Source organism: Chrysemys picta, chromosome 7, assembly GCF_011386835.1.
Source record: "Chrysemys picta bellii isolate R12L10 chromosome 7, ASM1138683v2, whole genome shotgun sequence".
Taxonomy (NCBI): Eukaryota; Metazoa; Chordata; order Testudines; family Emydidae; genus Chrysemys; species Chrysemys picta.
This window is the reverse complement of record NC_088797.1, coordinates 45,703,396-45,724,567: the sequence shown is the minus strand read 5'-3', so window position 1 is coordinate 45,724,567 and position 21,172 is coordinate 45,703,396. Positions and strand designations below refer to the sequence as shown.

Genomic DNA, 21,172 nt, shown 5'->3' with positions numbered 1-21,172 from the left:
CTGCCATGCTTTGTTATGCAATGATTCCAGACTACGTGCTACTGGCCTGGTGTGGTAAAGTGTCCTACCATGGCGGACGGGATAAGGCAGCCCTCCCCAGAAACCTTTTGCAAAGGCTTTGGGAGTACATGAAGGAGAGCTTTCTGGAGATGTCCCTGGAGGATTTCCGCTCCATCCCCATACACGTTAACAGACTTTTCCAGTAGCTGTACTGGCCGCGATTGCCAGGGCAAATTAATCATTAAACACGCTTGCTTTTAAACCATGTGTAATCTTTACAAAGGTACACTCACCAGAAGTCCCTTGTGTGCCCTCAGGGTCTGGGAGCACGCCTTGGGTGAGTTCGGGGGTTACTGGTTCCAGGTCCAGGGTGATAAACATATCCTGGCTGTTGGGGAAACCGGTTTCTCCACTTCCTTGCTGTGAGCTGTCTTCATTGTCTTCATCATCATCTTCCTCGTACCCCGGACCTGCTTTCCTGTTGCGTGCTTCTCCATTGATGGAGTCAAAGCACACGGTTGGGGTAGTGGTGGCTGCACCCCCTAGCATGGCATGCAGCTCCGCGTAGAAGCGTCATGTCTGCGGCTCTGCCCCGGACCTTCCGTTTGTCTCTCTGGCTTTGTGGTAGGCTTGCCTTAGCTCCTCAATTTTCACGCGGCACTGCTGTGCGTCCCTGTTATGGCTTTTGAGACTTTTTCTAATATTTTGCCATTTCGTTTACTGCAACGGAGTTCAGCTAGCACTGATTCGTCTCCCCATATGGCGAGCAGATCCCGTACCTCCCATTCGGTCCATGCTGGAGCTCTTTTGCGATCCTGGGACTCCATCATGGTTACCTGTGCTGATGAGCTCTGCGTGGTCACTTGTGCTCTCCACGCTGGGCAAACAGGAAATGAAATTCAAAAGTTTGCGGGGCTTTTCCTATCTACCTGGTCAGTGCATCTGAGTTGAGAGTGCTGTCCAGAGCGGTCACAATGAAGCACTCTAGGATAGCTCCCGGAGGCCAATACCGTCGAATTCCGTCCACACTACCCCAAATTTGGACCAGGAAAGGCCGATTTCAGCGCTAATCCCCTCGTCGGAGGTGGAGTAAAGAAACCGATGTAAAGGGTCCTTTAAGTTGAAAAAAAGGGGTTCGTCGTGTGGGGGTGTCCAGGCTTAATTCAATTTAACGCTGCTAAATTCGACCTAAACTCATAGTGTAGACCAGGCCTAAGTGTTAGAAAAGAGAGGCAACCCTTATCCATGACTAATTGGGAAATCCATATGATGCTTGCTCAGCCACTTCTTCCAAAATATAATTTTTTCCCCCCTATATGCAAGGCTGGGTTACCCAGATAGATGCTCTTGCATAATGGTGAGGATGAAATTGGTACCCCTTAGCTAGTATAGCCCAGACCCTTCATGCAGCCTCCACATCTACATCTGTAAGTTGCACTTTCATGCATCAGACAAAGTGGGTATTCACCCACGAAAGCTTATGCTCCAATACGTCTGTTAGTCTATAAGGTGCCACAGGACTTCGTCGCTTTTTACAGATCCAGACTAACACAGCTACCCCTTCTGATACTTTCATAATAAAGAGATTGCACTACAGTACTTGTATGAGGTGAATTGAAAAATACTATCTTTTATCATTTTTACAGTGCAACTATTTGTAATAAAAAATATAAAGTGAGCACTGTACACTTTGTATTCTGTATTTTAACTGAAATCAATATATTTGAAAATGTAGAAAAACATCCAAATATATTTAATACATTTCAATTGGTATTCTATTATTTAACCATGTGATTAAAACTACAATCAATTGCGGTTATTCTTTTTAATCGCAATTAATGTTTGAGTTAATCACGTGAGTTAACTATGATTAGTCGACAGTCCTAATCAATACCCATTCAGTTTCCGCCCATGCGAGTATACCAGGGTTAGTATGCTGGACCCACTTTGGCATCTGACATGATAAAAGCATAATAGTAATTTTGCAGGTCTGGGAGCCCAACCCTACCCAGACTAAAGGTAGCTGGACCTTTTTAAATGGTAGTCATGGGCATTGACTTGGACCCCACAAAAAAGCTCTCATAATGTTGTTAAATTGTCTAGAATAAGATGGAAGGATATTTACAGATAGGCTATTTAGAATACAGAGGAGCCTAGGCAGACTATTCATTTTTATTGCATTAACCCTTCCCCACAGGCTCAGGGAGAGAGGATGCCACCTATTTGTATCACTAGCTACATGAGAGAAAATAGTTCGTTAATGTTTCTTGGTACTTTTATACCTAGTTACTTGATTGCATCAGTTTGCCTATGGAAATTCCACTGAGGAAAAAGTCCCACTACATGATAACCAGGAGATTTCCAATAGTTTCAATTTTTCCCAATTTAGTTAGTACTAGATACTGCTCTGAATTTTTGAATTAGTGATAGGAGAGCTGGAATAGTGGTTTCTGGTTTGAATATATACCAAAGGGCATTCGCTGCATAGAACATCAATTTATATTCCATGGAACTAGTTATATGCCTCGGGTATCTAGATGAGCCTATATAGCTACTGCCAGGGGCTCAAGAGCCAAATAAAAAAGCAATGGAAGTAGTAGGCCTTGCCTAGTATCCTGGAGGAGGCTAAGATCTATGAATTTATAGACTATCCTGTCTCATTTTACTCCCAGCTAAATCTGTGTAGCATTTTGTACCATTTTCTTTTCCACATTTGCCCTGTGGTCTGTCACATTGCTCTTATTGCTGAGTGCTGCATTCATTCCATTATCCAGTCATTCTTTATGTAAGTAAATTCTTCCTGAATTACTCATGTATCAGATGTTTTTTCTGTTCTGACCTCTTGGTTCTCAAATTAGTAACTATCTCTATTTTTGGCATCAGCTCATACTTCCTTTTTAGCATTTTCTTTCTATTTGCTGTTGTATCCCCTCTTGGCGTGAATTTTCATCTAGCTGCATGGAGCTAGAACTCCCAATAACAGATAATGCCCTGCACAATCTGTACCTTACCCTTCAAATAAACCGCTGCTGCATTCTACAGGAATAGCCAAAAACACCGCACTGAAGAGGAGTGATAGTGCAACGTTTGATTACTGTAGAATGGTGCAGTGGGAGTCTTATCCCCCTCCTCTAGTGTTGTTCCACTTAGTGGATGACAGTCTACTACTGCTATCCATTACTCTTTTAGCTCAGTGCAATGGATCTAAAGGTTCCAACCCTGCTGATGACCTCTGTGTAGATGTCAACATGATGCCACATGGTGGAATTTCTGTTTCCTCTTCGAGAACATGTTTTCCTAACTTATGCTCTGGAATGGCTGAAACTTTCAAAAAAATTCAGCCTGAGGCAGGCAGACACCATGGAAAATTTCAGCACAAATTATTAAAATTTGACAATGTTGGTTATAAACAGCTGAAAACAGGGGTCTGATAATGGAAAGTGTTAGGTAATCGTAACTATAGATATCATTCCACGTCACCTATAATAAATTGGGGGAGTCTTCTTTTTTCAAACTGGATTTGATGGCAGCAGCTTTATATTTCTTTATAGAAAACGTGCATCTTCAAAATGTGTGCATTACAGGGAACAAAGACCTCTAAAAGTTTTGTATAGGACTAGAGCTGTCAATATATTAGCAGATAACTATGCAATGTGTGGCAGACCTTTCTTGCAATACTTACACAAATGTCTCCGGATAATTGGAAAAAGGCAAATATAGTGCCTATCTTTAAAAAAGAGAAGGAGGAGAACCCAGGGAACTACAAATCAGTCAGCCTCACCCCAGACCCTGGAAAAATCATGGAGCAGGTCTTCAAGGAAACCATTTTAAAACACTTGGAGGAGAGGAAGATGGTCAGGAACAGTCAACATGGATTCACCAAGGGCAAGTCATGCCTGACCAACCTGATTGCCTTCTATGATGAGATAACTGGTTCTGTGGATATGGGGAAAGCAGTGGACGTGATATATCTGGAGTTTAGCAAAGCTTTTGATAGGTCTCCCACAGTATTCTTGCCAGCAAATTAAAGTAGTATGGATTGGTTGAATGGACTATAAGGTGGATAGAAAGCTAGTTAGATTGTCGGGCTCAACAGGTAGTGATCAATGGCTCGATGCCTAGTTGGCAGCTGGTATCAAGCGGAGTGCCCCAGGGGTCAGTCCTGGGGCCGGTTTTGTTCAACATCTTTATTAATGATCTGGATGATGGGATGGATTGCATCCTCAGCAAGTTCACAGATGACACTAGGCTGGGGGGGAGAGGTAGATATGCTGGAGGGTAGGGATAGGATCCAGAGTGACCTAGACAAATTGGAGGATTGGGCCAAAAGAAATCTGATGAGGTTTAGCAAGGACAAGTGCAGAGTCCTGCACTTAGGATGGAAGAATCCCATGCACCTCTACAGGCTAGGGGCCGATTGGCTAAGCAGCAGTTCTGCAGATAAGGACCTGGGGATTACAGTGGACAAGAACCAGGATATGACCTGGGGATTACAGTGGACAAGAACCAGGATATGAGTCAGCAGTGTACCCTTGTTGCCAAGAAGGCTAATGGCATATTGGGCTGCATTAGTAGCAGCATTGCCAGCAGATCGAGGGAAGTGATCATTCCCCTCTATTCGGCACTGGTGAGGCCACATCTGGAGTATTGCGTCCAGTTGTGGGGCCCCCACTACAGAAAGGATGTGGACAAATTGGAGAGAGTCCAGTGGAGGGCAACAAAAATGATCAGGGGGCTGGGGCACATGACTTGTGAAGAGAGGCTGAGGGAATTAGGCTTGTTTAGTCTGCAGAAGTGAAGAGTGAGGGGGGATTTGATAGCAGCCTTCAACTACCTGAAGGGGGGTTCCAAAGAGGATGGAGCTTGGCTGTTCTCAGTGGTGCCAGATGACAGAACAAGGAGCAATGGTCTCAAGTTGCAGATATTAGGAAACACTATTTCACTAGGAGGGTGGTGAAGCACTGGAATGGGTTACCTAGGGAGGTGGTAGAATCTCCATCCTTAGAGGTTTTTAAGGCCCAGCTTTACAAAGCCCTCGCTGGGATGATTTAGTTGGAGTTGGTCCTGCTTTGAGCAGGGGGTTGGACTAGATGACCTCCTGAGGTCTCTTCCAATCCTAATCTTCTATGATTCTATGTTTCTATAGTTTTAATGAACTGTTTTCAATTCCTACAAGTCTTTTTACTGGCCTGTATTAAACTGTAGCGTCTGACAAGCTGTGATGCTTAAAGAACCATTGTCCGAGTTGAATGAAGTCACATTATGAAAATCTCATTGTTTCACTTTTCCTGGGTTTTTATTTCCCATCCTTGCTGATTAATAAAAACTCTGTGCAGAAGTTTCTAATTAAATAAAAAGAATGTATAATGGATGTTCACACTTGGGTGCATGCTTTCTACAGATGATGGAATTAGAGCATTGCAAGTTCAGTTCTTCAGCATCCTCAGCATTGGGTGGCAGAGGACTACGTCTTACCAGAAATATTTCAGATATAATATTAATTGGTAGTGCAAACATTAATAAAATAAAACAAGTCATCTCTAAGATTGCTGGAAGGTGGTTCAAATTACTACCCAGAACCATTACAAATACACAAGCAGCATCAGGTCTTTGTGTCCATCTTTGGCTAAGAGAGAGGATGCCCATAAGACAGGTTAAGATTTGCAATGCCATATTTTGGGCTTCTTTGCATTCTTTCACCCGGCCTTAAGGCATCGACATGTCACAGCAGATGCAACCTTTAGCTGTAAAGTGCTGGTGGCACTTGTTCCTGAACAATCTTTTCCTTCCATATTCCATTTTCTGTAAAAGGGGGCTGCTAGGTAGTTCTAGAGTCATGTATCAGAGTTACAGGAAGGAAACTATTTACCTGTAAATGTCTCTGAATCACTTAGCCTGGCACTTCCATATTGCCAAGGTCTCAGATGCCACTTTTTTTAGGAAGTCTGTTGCTACAAGTTGTACTCTTAAAAAAAAAAATGCAATTGTCATTTAATTTCAGAGTTTATTCCTACTAACAAATGTTTTTTTGTCTGTCTGGCTTTCTAGTTGAGGGGCAGAGCATAGTGAGTACAGATGTGTCTTAAATTATAGATTTAAAACTGCATTTTTTTCTGCGCACTTTTGTTTTGCATATGTGTAACCTTTTCCAAATTGGAAATGACAACTGGACCTTTATTACCAATTTCATTTACTGTATAATATATGCTAAGCTATGTTAAGCCAAATTGTATGAAATATGCACTCATAGCTCATATTTTACTTTTTGATCAGGAGCCTTACATCAATAAAGCTTACAAATTTCATTTTCTGGGAGATGATTGCTTTTATTCTACTTCTAAGAGAGCTGGTGAATTACATATTGAATGGTTAAAAACATTTTGATATCCAACAAGATGCTCAAAGCATTCTAGAGAAATGATTCTCGAAGTTGGGATTTAATTAAACTGTTTAAAATCCACAGTTGATGGCACCTTTTTAGCAGCCTCCAGCAGACAGCCATGGGTCAAAAGGGCATATAAACAGAGCTGTCTTCTAGCAGAAGACCATTCTAGGTTAGGGTTGAGACATGTTGGTTGTGGAAGTTTACAGCTGTAAGTTCTAGATCTGTTTTGAAGATACAGTGACTTGAGTTGCGAAGACTGTTTATTAGTCTCGGGCCACTCATAGCACTAAATTGAGTGGTTTGGGGAGTGGGAGGAAAGAGTCCCATTGTTGTGACCACTAGTGTAAATACCTCAATAAACCTTGCAGCAGCACCAGACTTGGTGAAGACAAGACACAATTAAAGGAGGGAGTCAATTGCATCTTGGATGTTAGAAAGGTGTCTGAATTTACCTGAACAGAGCTAGACAAACAAGACTGTTTTTCATGAAACATTATCTCAGATGCAGAGCGAGCAAGGTACGTACATTTGATTGCAAACTGTATCAAAGCAAGCAATGAAAATAAGGCATAGGCTCCCAAATCAGCTAAGCATTGCAACACTAAGTGCAGCAATATCTAAATACTTTTTAAAAATCTGGGCTTATGTAAACCATATTGGTACAGTATCTTGAAACAGCTTTCTAGTCTTTTTTGTGCACTTTTAGCAGCCAACTAAAATGACAGATCTTTTCACAAGTGTATAGTATTCCCCACCTTTTAAAGTATTCCTCCCTTGAGATTATTGTTTACTCCTGCTGCGTTGACTGTATTGATGGAGAGGGATGCTAAAACTTTATGCTGTCCTCTTACTTTGAGCTGTAACGCTCTCCTAGTCTTCCCTAGCCTCAGATTGTTTACTCACCTTTTCCCACGTTGTCTCCTCAAAGCAGGAGATATGCTGCATCAGCTTTTGCTTTTGAAGATTCATTGAGTGATTTGATTTAACCACTATGAAGATTAATAGATATTAACAGCCAAGTCTGAGACAATTATTTTCCTTAAGAGAAAGTGTTCTGCTGAGACAAGATTTTTTTTGCAGAAATACAAATGAGAATGATCAGACTTTTATTTTCCTCCTGTAGCAGTGAGTAGACTTGTTCTTCGGCTAATAACTGGCACTTATTGAGTGTTCAGCCTATTGGACAATAAAGCAAGTCACGACAAGGCATTATTGGAGAGGGGAAAATTTACCTTTATTTCAGGAGTGCCATTTCAGGCTAATTAATGTAAATTCACCCACTTATGCTGTTGCTTTGTGGCTTATTTTAATACTTCAGCCATAATTCAGAGAGAGACAGAAGCAAGATTTGTTTTTCCCCCAAACCATTATTTTATGCCAGCTTTAGAGAGAGATGGGTGGCATAAATGATTCACTCCTTAGCTAATTTTAAAACCATAGACTGTTTCTTTGCACTAATAGTTTAAAGTGAGTGAAATACCAAATGAAAATGTTACTGTTGTAATTTCTTATTTGACTACAAAGGAATTAATGACACCAGTAAATAAAGTGAAACACTAAATGTAAATCATAGCAGCTTCTGCTGTGCTGTTTTATTGAAGGTGTCATTCAAGTGTGTCTTGCTTTCTGTCATTGAGCCTATGTCTTTTGATTTTTAAAAGCACCCAGTTACACATACATCTAAGAACACTTGTACATAAGCACCTAAAATATTGGTGTGTTGATAGCTATTCATTCATATACTTTCCCTGAATTATCTTGAGTGGTTTATAAAACAGTAGTCAGTAGGGCTTTTTGGAAGAAGTCCTTCGGACTAACTCTCCTATTCAAATTCCCCTCCTGGTCCTACTACAGAATTCATGTCAGGATGCCTGAAGCACAGAAACTGTTCTGAATTTGTATTGTGGGTTTTTTTTGTTTTGTTTTTTTTAATCCTTCTGAAGTCACATAGCATGTTGTGTGCATCCAAGACTTGCAGTGCTTTGGGTGTTTAGATACTCAAGCTGTTGAAATCTCTTGCCAAAAATGCTCAGGCTGCATTGTGGTAGGGAGATAGGCTGGCCAAGGAGGGTTCGGGAAGGTAAAACTAAAACTACCTCCTCTAATCAAAGATCAGAAGATCTGCCTCCTGAGTTTGGGAAGTAGCAGGAGCAAGAAGAAAAGAATCTAATCACCTGATCTGAGAGAGCAGGAAGGAATAAGTCATAATGTTAATCTAAAAATCAATACAATTGGCTGTTATCCTACCTAGTGAAAACTTCTGATGTGAATCCTGCCTCTAGCTTCTCTTTACTATAAATAGAATGAAGATTTTTCTTTAGGACCAGCGGATAGTACTTGAAGTTCCACCTTCCCAAAGAATTATCCTTCTAAGGGGGCACCAGACATCTGGCTCTATAATTGCACACCTGGTCATACCTTTGCTAGTTACAAAATGTTACACATGTACGTAAAGTCATAAATCACAGGGTTAGAAGGGACTGCAAGGGTCATCTGATCTAGCCCTCTGCCAAGATGCAAGATTTGTTAGATCTAAACCATCTAAGACAGATGGCTATCCAGCCTCCTTTTGAAAATCTCCAGTGAAAAAGCTTCCACAACCTCCCAATGTAGTCTTCTTAACAAACCTAACAGGTAATGATCAAGTGATCTCTCTCCTGCCATCCATCTCCACCCTCTGACAAACAGAGTCTAGGGACCCATCGTGGCTAATAGCCATTAATGGACTTACCTCCCTGAATTTATCCAGTTCTCTTTTAAACGCTGTTGTAGTCAGTATATACTAGATATACTCTCCTGCCTGGAAAACACCACAGACTACTATTTTCTTCCAGCTCTGGCATGGAAACAAGGAAAATATGGCCCAGAAAACGTGAGCATAATAAGGGATGGAAACCATGGATACCATGGAATTTTGGCACAAAATACAAACCAAATGGAATGCATGGATGACATGGAAATTGGTCACTCTGAAGAGACATTATAGGAATTCTGTTGTTTTTTTATGTTTCTGGACGTTACCTTTAAACACTTATCTAATAACAGTTGTCTCTTAGTCTGCAAAGTGACATTTGCTAAAGATAAAGCACAGCTGAGTAGAACAAGGTGAGACCGAGAAAGTGAAGGAGAAGAGCAAGGTAAACAGGAGGAAAGGGGTAGGGAAAAGAGAAGCTTGTGCTAGGAATGCCCATCTGTAGAAAAGAGGAACTGCTGCTCTTTTTTTTAAATAAAAATGCTGGGGAGGAAGTGGGTGTTAAAGGAATGAGCGCATGTACACTCAAATGTCTTCTATGGAAATCTAAATTTTTTCCATAAACATTTCCCCCACTTTTTGTTCATGAGCTCTTTGTCTTAAATTGATTATTGAAATACATGTGGTAAGATCGCTAACTGGCCATTAGCTGTCCTCCCCATCAGCATTTTATTTTGTTCCTTATTTAGCAAAGCTAGATGGTGATGCCCTTTCATTGGAAATATCCCAAATTTGTCAGTGCCTAGTCTGATCAGTGTAGGAAGATGCGTCAGGCAGCTGGCAATGGTGCCTTTTGAGTTTAAAGTTACTTGATTGATTGAAATTAACGTGTTTATCTTCCATATAATCATGGAATACTAGAATGAATACTCCATGGTTTACAAAAACCAAGGGCGCTAATGTAGATGAGCCATGTATTAATGTTATAACTTACCATTCTCTGTGCCAGCAAAAGGAAAAGGGGATTCCATTCGAAATATTTTTGGATAAAGTTGATGTATGCACATGTGGGCTATCCAATCTATCCTGCATTTACACTGTGTAGAAGTATACCGTAAACGAAAAGGTGCATGGTGTTTCGGGGATAAGCTCTATTTTTTTAGAGAATCAAAAACTAGTTGTGTGCTAGACTGAGGGGCTGCCTCTAGAGATGAGCCATAGTGGTGTGTATCTGAGTGTTCCTCCAAATTAGTACAGCTTGTGTTTTCTTAGCTACAGATGCAAATATGTTGATTTGTGGAATAGTTCCAAATTGGAGCATTCTAGAAATTCAAATGCTAAGACTGACTTGACAAGGAAGCGTAAGAGCTGCCATATTATCAGACTATGGTCCATCTTGCCTAATATCCTGTTTCTAATGGTGGCCTGTACCAGACTTCAGGGGGATGGTGTAGAATAGGGCCATTATGGAATGCTCCATCCATGACTTCCACTCCTGACTTCCTGTAGTCAGAGGTTTAGGGTTGCCCTGATCATGGGGTTGCAGCCTGACTGTCTTAGCTAATAGTCATTGATGGACCAACTTATCCTCCATAAACGTATCCAGTTCTTTTTTTTTAACCCAGTTATACTTTTGGTCATCACAATATCACATGCCAATGAGTTCCACAGGTTAGCTGTGAGTTGTGTGAAAAAGTACTTCCTCTTGTGTGTATTAAACTTGTTGCCTATTCATTTCATCGTGTGATCCCTGTTTTTTCGTATTGTATGAGAGGGTAAATGACACTTTTCAATTAATTTTTTCCACACCATTCGTAATTTCATATCCCCCCTTAGTCGTCTCATTTCTAAGTTGTACAGCCCTACTCTTTTTAGTCTCTCCCCTTAGATGGAAGCTGTTCCATAACCTTGGATCACCTTTATTGCTCTTTTCTGAACTTTTATCCAGTTCCATTATATCCCTTTTGAGATGAGGCAATCAGAACTGGACATAGTATTCAAGGTGTGAGCCTACCATGGATTTATGGATTATTATATTTTGTCTTATTTTCTATCCCTTTCTAATAGTTCCTATTAGCCTTTTTGACCACTGCTGTACATGGAGCAGAAGTTTTCAGAGAACTAGCCACTGTGACTCCAAGGTCTTTCTTGGGTGGTAACAGCTAATTTAGATGCCTTCATTTTGTATGTATAGCTGGGATGATTTTTTCCAATATACCTTACTTTTGCACTTTTCAGTGTTGAATTTCATGCTATTTTGTTGTCCATTCACCCAGTTTGGTGAGATCCCTCTATAACTTCTCACAGTCTGCTTTTGAATGGTTTTACACATTTTAAAATTATGTTGTATTTGTTCGGATAACGGTATTTTGCATCGATGAGCAGGGAGGAACAAGAGAACCTCACGATGGGGAGTGCCCAAGAACTGGTATTGTGTAGTACTTGTGACCTTCCTGATTAGTTTATCTTGAAGCTAATGAGAATTTCCACTGGATGTCACTGTTACTCTCCATGGATGTAGTTAAAATAACATTTTACCTGTAGTGAAAATTACTCTGAAAGAGGAGATTTAAATATCTTCTTTGTTTGACTTGCATAATAAGAACCCAAATAAGACCACCTATACTACCCAGTTTCTTTCCATTAGTTCCTGTTTTATTCCAACTAAGCCCTCAAACGTAGTCTAATATTTTTAATATCAGACTATCCATAGTTTAAAGACTGTCAACTGTTTTCTTTCTGAATTAACATTACTTTAAAAAATTCCAGTTTTTTATAAAGTACCCTTTTAGTAGTGTCGGCTGACTTATTGTTAATTCCTTTTTTCGTTTTATTTTAAGTGGGTTTTTAGCTCCCCTTTTTAGCTTTTGAGGGTCTGTCAAGTAAGGGAGAAACTTAAAAGTCAAGAAGAAATAGTTAAACTGACTAGAGGCAGGGTATTGTCAAGTGGATAAAATAGACTGCAAAAAAACAAAACAAAACCCTTTTGTTCCTACTTTCAGTTACATTAATCTTAGGTGTTAATTGTAACAATAGTCAGTATAAAGGTTTCAGATAGAAATGTGATTAAGCTGATTGTGTCCCTTTTTAATATTAGCTTTTCAGAAGCTAGCTGTAATTTTATATAATTGCATATCAATTTATATTTTCCACTGGCTTATATGTTCCAAAATTGACTTGTCCAAGACCCAGCAGTACGGTACCTTTAGTAGAATGCTCTCTAGTTAGAACAGTTTTCATAAAAAGTTTCAATGTGAAGACTTTTGGAATGAAGGCTGATTTATTTCACCTGTGTCCATGGCCCATCAAGGAGGGATAGCTCAGTGGTTTGAGTATTGGCCTGCTAAACCCAGGATTGTGAGTTCAATCCTTGAGGGGACCATTTTGGGATCTGGGGCAAAAATCTGTCTGGGGATTGGTCGTGCTTTGAGCAGGGGGTTGGACTAGATGACCTCCTGAGGTCCCTTAATTTTTTTTTTTAACGGTGGGAGGGATAGCTCAGTGGTTTGAGCATTGGCCTGCTAAACCCAGGGTTGTGAGTTCAATCCTTGAGGGGGCCACTTAGGGATCTGGGGCAAAAATCAGTACTTGGTCCTGCTAGTGAAGGCAGGGGGCTGGACTCCATGACCTTTCAAGGTCCCTTCTAGTTCTATGAGATAGGTATATCTCCATATATTAAGTGTGTCATTTAAGTGAGTGCTAAGAGCTGTATTGTATTCAAAAACTGCTTATCCATTCTTCTTTTAATGTTCAGTTGCTTCTCGCTATACTTTCAATGCCTGATAAGCAGATGTTGTAATAAAATATTTAATGGCACATACAGTTACTCGGTTGTGCTGAATAAACTGTTCACTTGAACTCACTAAAATAGATTAAACCTCCACAGCAGTTTCATTGTCTTTAGTGTCCTTCCCCAGAGTTCATCTGGCATGTTACCTTATAATGTAGTAGTGAGGGAGTACAGGTGTCTTTTTATGTAATGATGACACTTGACAGTGCTGAAACAATTGTGAAACCAGTACCTATTTCATGCTTTTGATGGCATGTTTTATTTTTGCAGCATTTTTTCTTTTTCATCTGCTTGAAGAATGGGCTCTTGAACCTACTTCCAGTCCCATTGTAGTCACCAGCTTACCACGTACCCCATACATCTATTAAATACAAGATAGCTGCTGCTTTTTTTCAAAGCACAGTAAAAAGAACAAAAATAGCCCTATGACCAAATGGAAAACAATGTCGATATTTGTATTCTCCTTATTTTTCTTCAGTTGTGTGCAAAATTCCAGTAGACCATATTACTACTTCCAGTATCCCAGACACAAGTTGGTGGTGGTTGTTACGGAAAAGTTTGCAAGCACTTGGGCTTTTCATTAAAAACAAAAGGAGAACCAGAGGGCTCTTGCAGGCTCTCCTGAGACCCCATAATGATATTTATCACTATAATCTGGGGGACATAGTAACAAGTTAATAATGGCAGGTTATTTCCCAATAATGCAGCAGCAACCTGTGTCATTGTTGTACTTGCACTGAGCCAAAAGGGTTGGAAGTTGCTTCTGAAAGAACTGCCACTCACCTGGCACACAGTTATGTAGCACAGGCTCTTTCCCATCTATTTGTTTTTAAACCAAGGAGAACGTCCTTCATTTTTAGAAATAATAATTTGTCTAGCTTTTTTTCCCCCTAAGCGGGGCACAAAAGACATCCCAGAGGCCCCATTCAGATTTGGTATATTTTAAAATCTGTTAATTACTCTACTCTACACAGTAGAGTACTGCCATGCAAAGTACTGGTTCTGTTTCTTATACAGGCAAAACACTCATTGAATTCTGTTTTAGGATGTTTTGAGCAATAGTGTCATTTACAGGCTTCTGAGCATCATCTGTCCCATTTTAATCAAATCCATATTTTTAGAGTCTAATAGCTTTGCCAGAGTCTGAACAAGATGGAAATCTGGATGAAAATGCTTTGACCTACCCCAGAAAAGGAAAAGTGATGATTTTTGTTGGGGAGGGAAGATCACATAGAATAATGATAGTGCCAGCTAAATGTTGAGGCAATGGGTTCTTAAACCTTTATTTCTTGAGTCTCTCTAAATGCGATGTACAAAAAAAAAACTTTTATAAGTATTCTTTTTTCAGGATTATTATAAGTTGAACCATTTTTTTTAAAAAAAAGAAAAGCTGTCAGTTTCTTGCTTTGTTTAAAGGTAGAAGGATAACAGTTTATCGGTACACTTATTTTTCTGCTTCAACGAGTTAGCTTCTGCTAATGGGTTCAGACATGAAAGTCCGTAAACATTTTAAGTGAAGATTTTGTATAATGTTAGTGTGCTTGAAGCTCAGATACACAGGAATGGGTATGGAGTAACTATAGACCAGTCAATCAAAATATAGAATTAGTTTGGTTAGTAACGGAAGAATATTTTGGGGGGGTTTTTTATGCTGATCACCTACTGGGCACATCAAATTTTTCTTTTAAGTAAACTCAGACAAATTGCAGTTCTATCAGGTTTCCTTTGGAGTTGATTAGCTTGTGCTAGAGCAAGTTTATATCAGTAAACTGTCACTGTCCTTGGTGGTTAAACATTCCTGGAACAGATCTAATATACAAACTGTGGAGATTCTTTGTAGGGCTCTGGTTTCCCCCTCTTCCCAACAACTTCTTTGCTTAAAATAAAGCTGGTGTACAAATGAGGTTCTGACTTTATTTGTGATCTGCCTGGATTGGCTGCTGATCCATGGACTTCAATGGGGTTCTGCGCAGACAGTGAATTGCACCAGTGCAGGATCAGGGCCTTATTTTGTATTGAGCAACAGCTGGAAGGAATGTAGGGCACGAAGCAATGCAACTAATACTTAAAACAAATGTTTCACAATTATGCTTTTCTAACGTCAAATGCTAAGGGATGTAGAATTAATGTGGATTGTGAGGAAGCAGGGCTGTTGATTTATATATATATTTATTTTTCAGATGGAGTAAGAACTTGTCCTAGTCTTAAAATTACAGCATTGTTGTATAATGTATTCAAGTGACTCACATCAAGTAGGGCTGTGACAGAATAAACAGCATTACTCAGAGAAACAGATTATTAATACTGTGGTCAGGAGTGAAGAAGGCAAGGAGTCATTAGCCACGTTCTAACTAGAGATGGGCCTGAGCAGCATGATTTCCAGCAATCCAAAGTCTGAGTGCCTGGTTCTCTAGCTTGGACGTTTTGCAGTCATTTACACTAGTCCCAAGCAAGTGAAAGATGCTAACATTCTTATTTGGTTATCAATTACTGTGCAAGGTGATGGAGGACCAGGTTCTGGGGATGTCTGGATCTGGAGTTTAGGTTCAAATCCATGTCAAATTCTGATCGTTTATGTAAAGTAGTAAGCATTGGAACATTCAGCATCACTTATTCCAGCAGTTAGCTTTTATATTACAAAAAAATAGCTTTCACTTTATTCAGCTGACACCAGTTCATTTGTATCCAAAAGGTAGATAAAGTTGTGGGGCTTGTCTCACATAAAAGATCACCTTTTAAGGAGGACGGGAGGAGGAAGTTTTAGCAAAAATGTTTGTTAGTTTATGTAGTGAAATTCTCAAGCTTGCATAACAAAAACAGCTGAGATTGAAACTTCAAAGTTGACTTGTTTTTGTGAGGAGAGAGTGAGTTCAAGATCTAAACAAAATTAAAATGGCTGAACCAAACTATGCATGTTTAACTTACATGTGTATTGGAACATTTTTGCTTAATTTTACATGCTTAACTGTAGAAATCAAGTTTAGTGTAGCCACTAGATCTGAGAAGAGAGCCTATTGTTCCCTGTATTATTGATATAAACCTCTCTGCTTTTTACAGTGTTGGACTAAAATTGTAGGAGATGTTCATCACCATGGTAACTTGTATATTATTTATAATCATGTTTGTGTTTGTGCAAAAGTATACAAATTGTCTCCCTGGTGTCTCTCTCTTCAGGTACACTTCATATTTCTGTAGCACCTTCCATCCTAGTAGCCCATAGCTCTTCACAATCTTTAGTAACTTGAATCATGCATTACTTCCATAAGGTGTAGATATTATCCCCATATTCCAGAGGTTACTTTCCCCAAGTCACACAAGTCCATGGCAGCTTTCCTGATTTCTAGCTGTGTGCTGTTGCTTCAACACCATCAGTCCCTTTTCATAGCACAGATTCAGTTCTCCAGGACAGATCATACTTCACTGCAACCTATCCCTGAGGCAGAAATACTTCTGTTGCTTGCATTATACTAACATATAGTGTCTCTTTGTTTTCCTAGCAATCAGAAATGGATTGTGGTGATCCTCCTAAGAAAAACAAAACACAAGAATCTGCCAGGAACCAGCACCAGCAAGAGGAGGAGACGAGTCTTGCAGATACCCTAGAGCATATTGTGGGACAGTTAGATGTTCTTACTCAGGTATGAAGTGCTTTATAGGCTCATGATAATAGGTCATCTTCTGTCATCAAGTGAAATATGGACTTTTTGAAATAGATCCTTAAAGTAAAAATGTGAATAGTCTCAAAACTCAGAAGCTTATTGGTAAATCTCTGTAGAATGATGGAGAGTGTCAAATTTCTGAATTATCTAAAAAGTTGTCACAATATCCTTAAAATGTTGTTTTTTTATAAGTATTGGAAGGACATAAAGAAGTTTACAGTCCACAAAACCTGTAATTTAAATATAATCCCATCTCCATCTACTATTATCTTGCTTTATGGTAAAACACAAACGGCTACTGAATTCAACATGTATGGCATATGCATTGTGCCACATTCTACTGGCTTCAGTGAGAGCAGAGTTAGGCCAGTGCTGATGGCTTTTCAAAATCCCACCTTATATTTTATCCCCTTTTGTGGAGCTAATCTTAACTTTTTCAGGGAGTACTTTAGAGCTCATTAGAGAATAATGTAGGGTTGTGTGACTGGAGTCCCATGGGGAGCCAGCTGAGGTCACTCAATTAGGATGAACTGCAAAGAATGGGACAGACATCCCCCAAAGCTGGTGGATATTTCAATACTTAGATTTACCAAGCCAGCACTAAACAGCTTCTGTTATACCTCACTGGTTACTTAGAAGTCCAAAACATAGTTCCTTTAAAGTAACCCAGCCTCAGGCCTCCACCTAGTTACCCATGTCAGATATGATGAAGATTAATGATAATCTTATTTCATCACATTAAAAAGTTCTACCAATCCCAAAGGATCACACCCATTACTTTCCATATTAATAAATATTCCAGATCTTACCCGAATACATGCTTACAGCCCGTTCTTATTAACTAAAATTTATTAAAAAAGAAAAGAGAGAGTATGGTTAACAGATCAATATACATACAGACATGAGTTCAATTCTTGAGTTTCAGATTTATAACAGAGATTATGAGCTTTGTAGTTACAAAGAGTTCTTTTAGAATTTAGTCCATAGGTTATAGTCCAATGTCCAGTATCATATCCAGGGAGTACCAGCTTAACTGGGATCTCATCTTGCGACTTTAACTTGCGCTGATAAAGCTTAAGCAGATCTGAGATGATAGGATCAGGACCCAACCCATTTTTATATAGTTCAGGCCTTCTTTGACAGCTCGGAGTCCCTCGGCAAACAATAGACTCTCATTTCCTAAGCATCGCCCTTAATTATTCACACAGATTAACATAAGGCAATTGCCTGTTTTTCCACCATTTGCAGATGATTTGCTATATATTTCAAAGAGATTAATACAGCGGACAGCCTATGTTTACAGTTCATTTATGTCCCTTTGATATCTGAATTAACAGAATATAGCATAGATAGGGACTGTTTGATTACATTGTTGACCACTACCAATATATATGTAAATGCTCAAAAACACAAACATTATCTCTCCATTTGTCTTTAAGAGTTGAATTTGAGTCATTCATCCTGCAGGACAGTTAACCCTTTCTGGTCATGCGTCACAGGGGGTAGCATAAAAATCTAAATTCAAATCTAGATTATTCTATTAAAATGTATGTCAGCAGTAACCTTTGCCACAATTAATTCTTGGTCCTTTATATAAGCACTTTATGCTTTCAAAGCACTGTAAAATTTAAATTTGCAATGGTTACAAATCATATACTAAAATTAAGACCACTTTCTGTGAATTCACAATCATGTGGGGTTCCAAACATTAAAATAAAATTCTTTGTGTCCTTTAAACTTTCCTTCTCCACAAGTGTGAAAGCCTGCATGGATCATGGTAGGGGTGGTCTAGTAGCATACTATTTTCTGGAAATTAAGGAAATCTATATGTTCAATTCATATTTTTAAAAAAAACCTGGTCAGTAGATTCTACACATAGTATTTTTCAGTTTGGGGAATGCATCGCTATCTTGCATAAGAGAATTAACTTCAGTTCTAGATCCTCAGCCTGTAAAATCAGCGTAGCTCCATTGTCCCCTCCCCTGTTTAAATCCTACTCTTTCCCTAACTCCTTCCACATACTTCAAGTTCCCACCTGTTCCCCAACAGCTTCTGTCCTGTTTCTCTCCACCATGCTTCTCCCTTGCACATATCTGGGTCTCACCACAGCCCCGTCTTGTGGTGTGGTGTTTTAAATTTTTAAGCATTAATTTTGTCTTAATCACATTACCTCACCCTCATCCATCACACACAACTCCTGCCTCCACTAATTCCGCACACTTCTTTAACGCCAACCACAAACATTTTAACTGTTGAAAAAATCTTAACACACTATTCTTACTTACAGTATCACTTAAATAGCACTACTCTAAACATTACAATACCAGCTTCCTAAAATGATAAACCACTTAATCCCCACCGTGAACATGCAACACATCCAAATCCAACACAGCATAACAAAACATAACCAGCAACTAAAAATCAACACCACCTCCAACAAAACACCAGTTCATCACTCCAGTTAGAAAATTGTAATTTCTTAATGGTAACCATGTGGAATGGAAAGATTAAATATTGTATGTGGAGGTGCAGGGAGAAGGCATGTATTACAGGGTGGTGGATCTTGATGACATAATACAAAGAAGATTAATTCCTCGTTGTGATTTGGAAAGGCTGAGTGAGAAAATTTAACAAGTGGGTTCATAGCTATCTTAATGGTTACGTGTGGTATGGTTATTCAAGTGCACATACCTGTTTTTTAATTAAGGTATTTTTTGTTTGAGGGGGATATAAAAATAAGAGTCTATATGCATTTATATAAATATAACAGGTTTGTCTTCCTTGTTTCTCATATTAAAAAGAAATCCTGCCCTTTCATAGAATGCAGAAGAATTTGAATGTATCATATCATATACAACACTAATTCTCATTCCAACTCAGTCTTCTGCTCCTGAGGAACATGAACATGATTGAAAAGTGTGGAGGTTGGGGTGGATTGTCAAAATAGTCCTAGTTTTATCTAAATGTGTTGAATCTTGCAACACTTACATCTTTAGTGGAAATAGGGAGGTAAAAAAACAAAAAACATTTTCTTTTAAAAGAACCATAATGCTATTCAATAGAAATACAAGAAAACTATGGGGTGGGAGGTAGGGGGAGTACTTTTAGATTCTACTGCTGATCTATTTCAAACTGTTCTGGTTAGCATCTCCAATGTTGTATATATGAATCAAATGGAAGCTAGTAGTTCATACAATATTTGTGTGTTTCACCAGTAGTAGGATTGGAATGCATTCTTTCTTTCATTATGTAATTCTGATACACAATTCTAATTATTGTGTAATGGGCTCCATTTCTACTGTTCAGGTGTTTTATAGGAGGGAAAATACTGTAGTAAACACTATATGTGGGTTTAAAATAGATCTGTGCAATGCAAACATACCTTTTAAAAAGAGGTTCAGTAACTTCAGAAATTCCAAATGTTATTTTAGACCTAGCAGAGAGAGAAGAGTGGAGGAGGAATAAATTAGAACATAGGATAAAGTTGGAAATGAAGTCTGAAAAGATGGTAAAAATAGCTGCATTTAGGGAAAAAGTTTTCCAAGCTGTACCGACACCAGAATAACACTAAAATAATTTAATGTTAATGTTTTAATCTTCACTTGACACTGGCTGTATCCTTTGGTACACCCAGTATAGTTATGTGAGAGTAGATTTGTGCATTTAATGATATTAAACAATTCCATAACTCTGCAAGCACTATGATGGTATTGTACCCTTAGAGTGTCTGACTTTGGCTGAATGAGACAAGACAACACACAACTAAGACTTCAGAGTGCTGCAGGTGGGAACAGTAGAAATAATTACTCTTATTAGCAAGAGGAGATGCATGTGTGGAGAATAGGAGGCCAGAGGAGGTCAGAAAGGACTGAATTTGTGCTTCTGTGGAGTCAGGTGCTCCAAAGGATTGTGGAGTTTTATCATTGCAAGTCTGGAGGACATAACTAGCCATGTTATTAGAGTTTGGTTAAATTTACCATTCCCTGAGGCCTTGGCCCTAGATCATCAGTAGCTTTGTGTATCCAGGCAAGGGAGTAAAGGGGTGTAAAGTGCCTCTTCCTGTCTTGTGCAGGCTACATGAACCATGGGTTACAACACTTGGGGAAGTAGGCTCTGCGAAGCCACCAGTACTTCTCTTTCACAAAGGTGGTTTGGGACTGGGAGGAGCCTTGGTGATCAGGTAACATGACCAGTGCTGGATGTAGCCCTGAGGCAATGCCCTTCATCCAGAGCAAGAGTTTGAAGGAGGGAGGAGGAGGAAGCAAGGAAGGAGATTGTGACTCTGAGTAACAGTCCTCTTCCTGAGCTGCTCTGGTGGCAGCTCATCTGCATGCTGCCCGTTGCCCAGTGAAGTGTCGATCTACCTCTTGACTGGTGCTGCATGTTTGAATTCAGATTCCAGATATAAAGACTCCTCTCTCTAAAGTATATAAATGCCACTTCATTTCAAGTGGTTCTTAACAAAAAAAAGTCTGGTGTCTTCGTAAAATAAAAGGTACACAAAGGGTCTACTTGGAAAAAGACCAGGAGTATGTTAGATGTCTCTTACTGGTATCTTATAATGAACCGTTTAATTAATATGCCTGAATAGCACCAGTTAGAAAAGCTTTACTTTCATAAGCAGAACCACGCATTTAAGAAAACAA

General features: G+C 39.3%; 1 protein-coding gene across 4 annotated transcripts in view; it reads left to right on the top strand.

Moving 5' to 3' along the window:
* Positions 1 to 21,172, top strand: part of POC1A (POC1 centriolar protein A) — a 111,092-nt gene that overhangs the window by 80,056 nt on the left and 9,864 nt on the right. For 3 of the 4 annotated variants that reach the window (XM_065551304.1, XM_065551303.1, XM_065551302.1), the window contains one exon: positions 16,365 to 16,505. In XM_065551304.1, the coding sequence (XP_065407376.1) occupies positions 16,365 to 16,505 (141 nt within the window). Of the gene's footprint in view, positions 1 to 15,924; positions 15,962 to 16,364; positions 16,506 to 21,172 lie in introns of all 4 variants that reach the window. The other variant, XR_010589119.1, reaches the window with a different exon arrangement.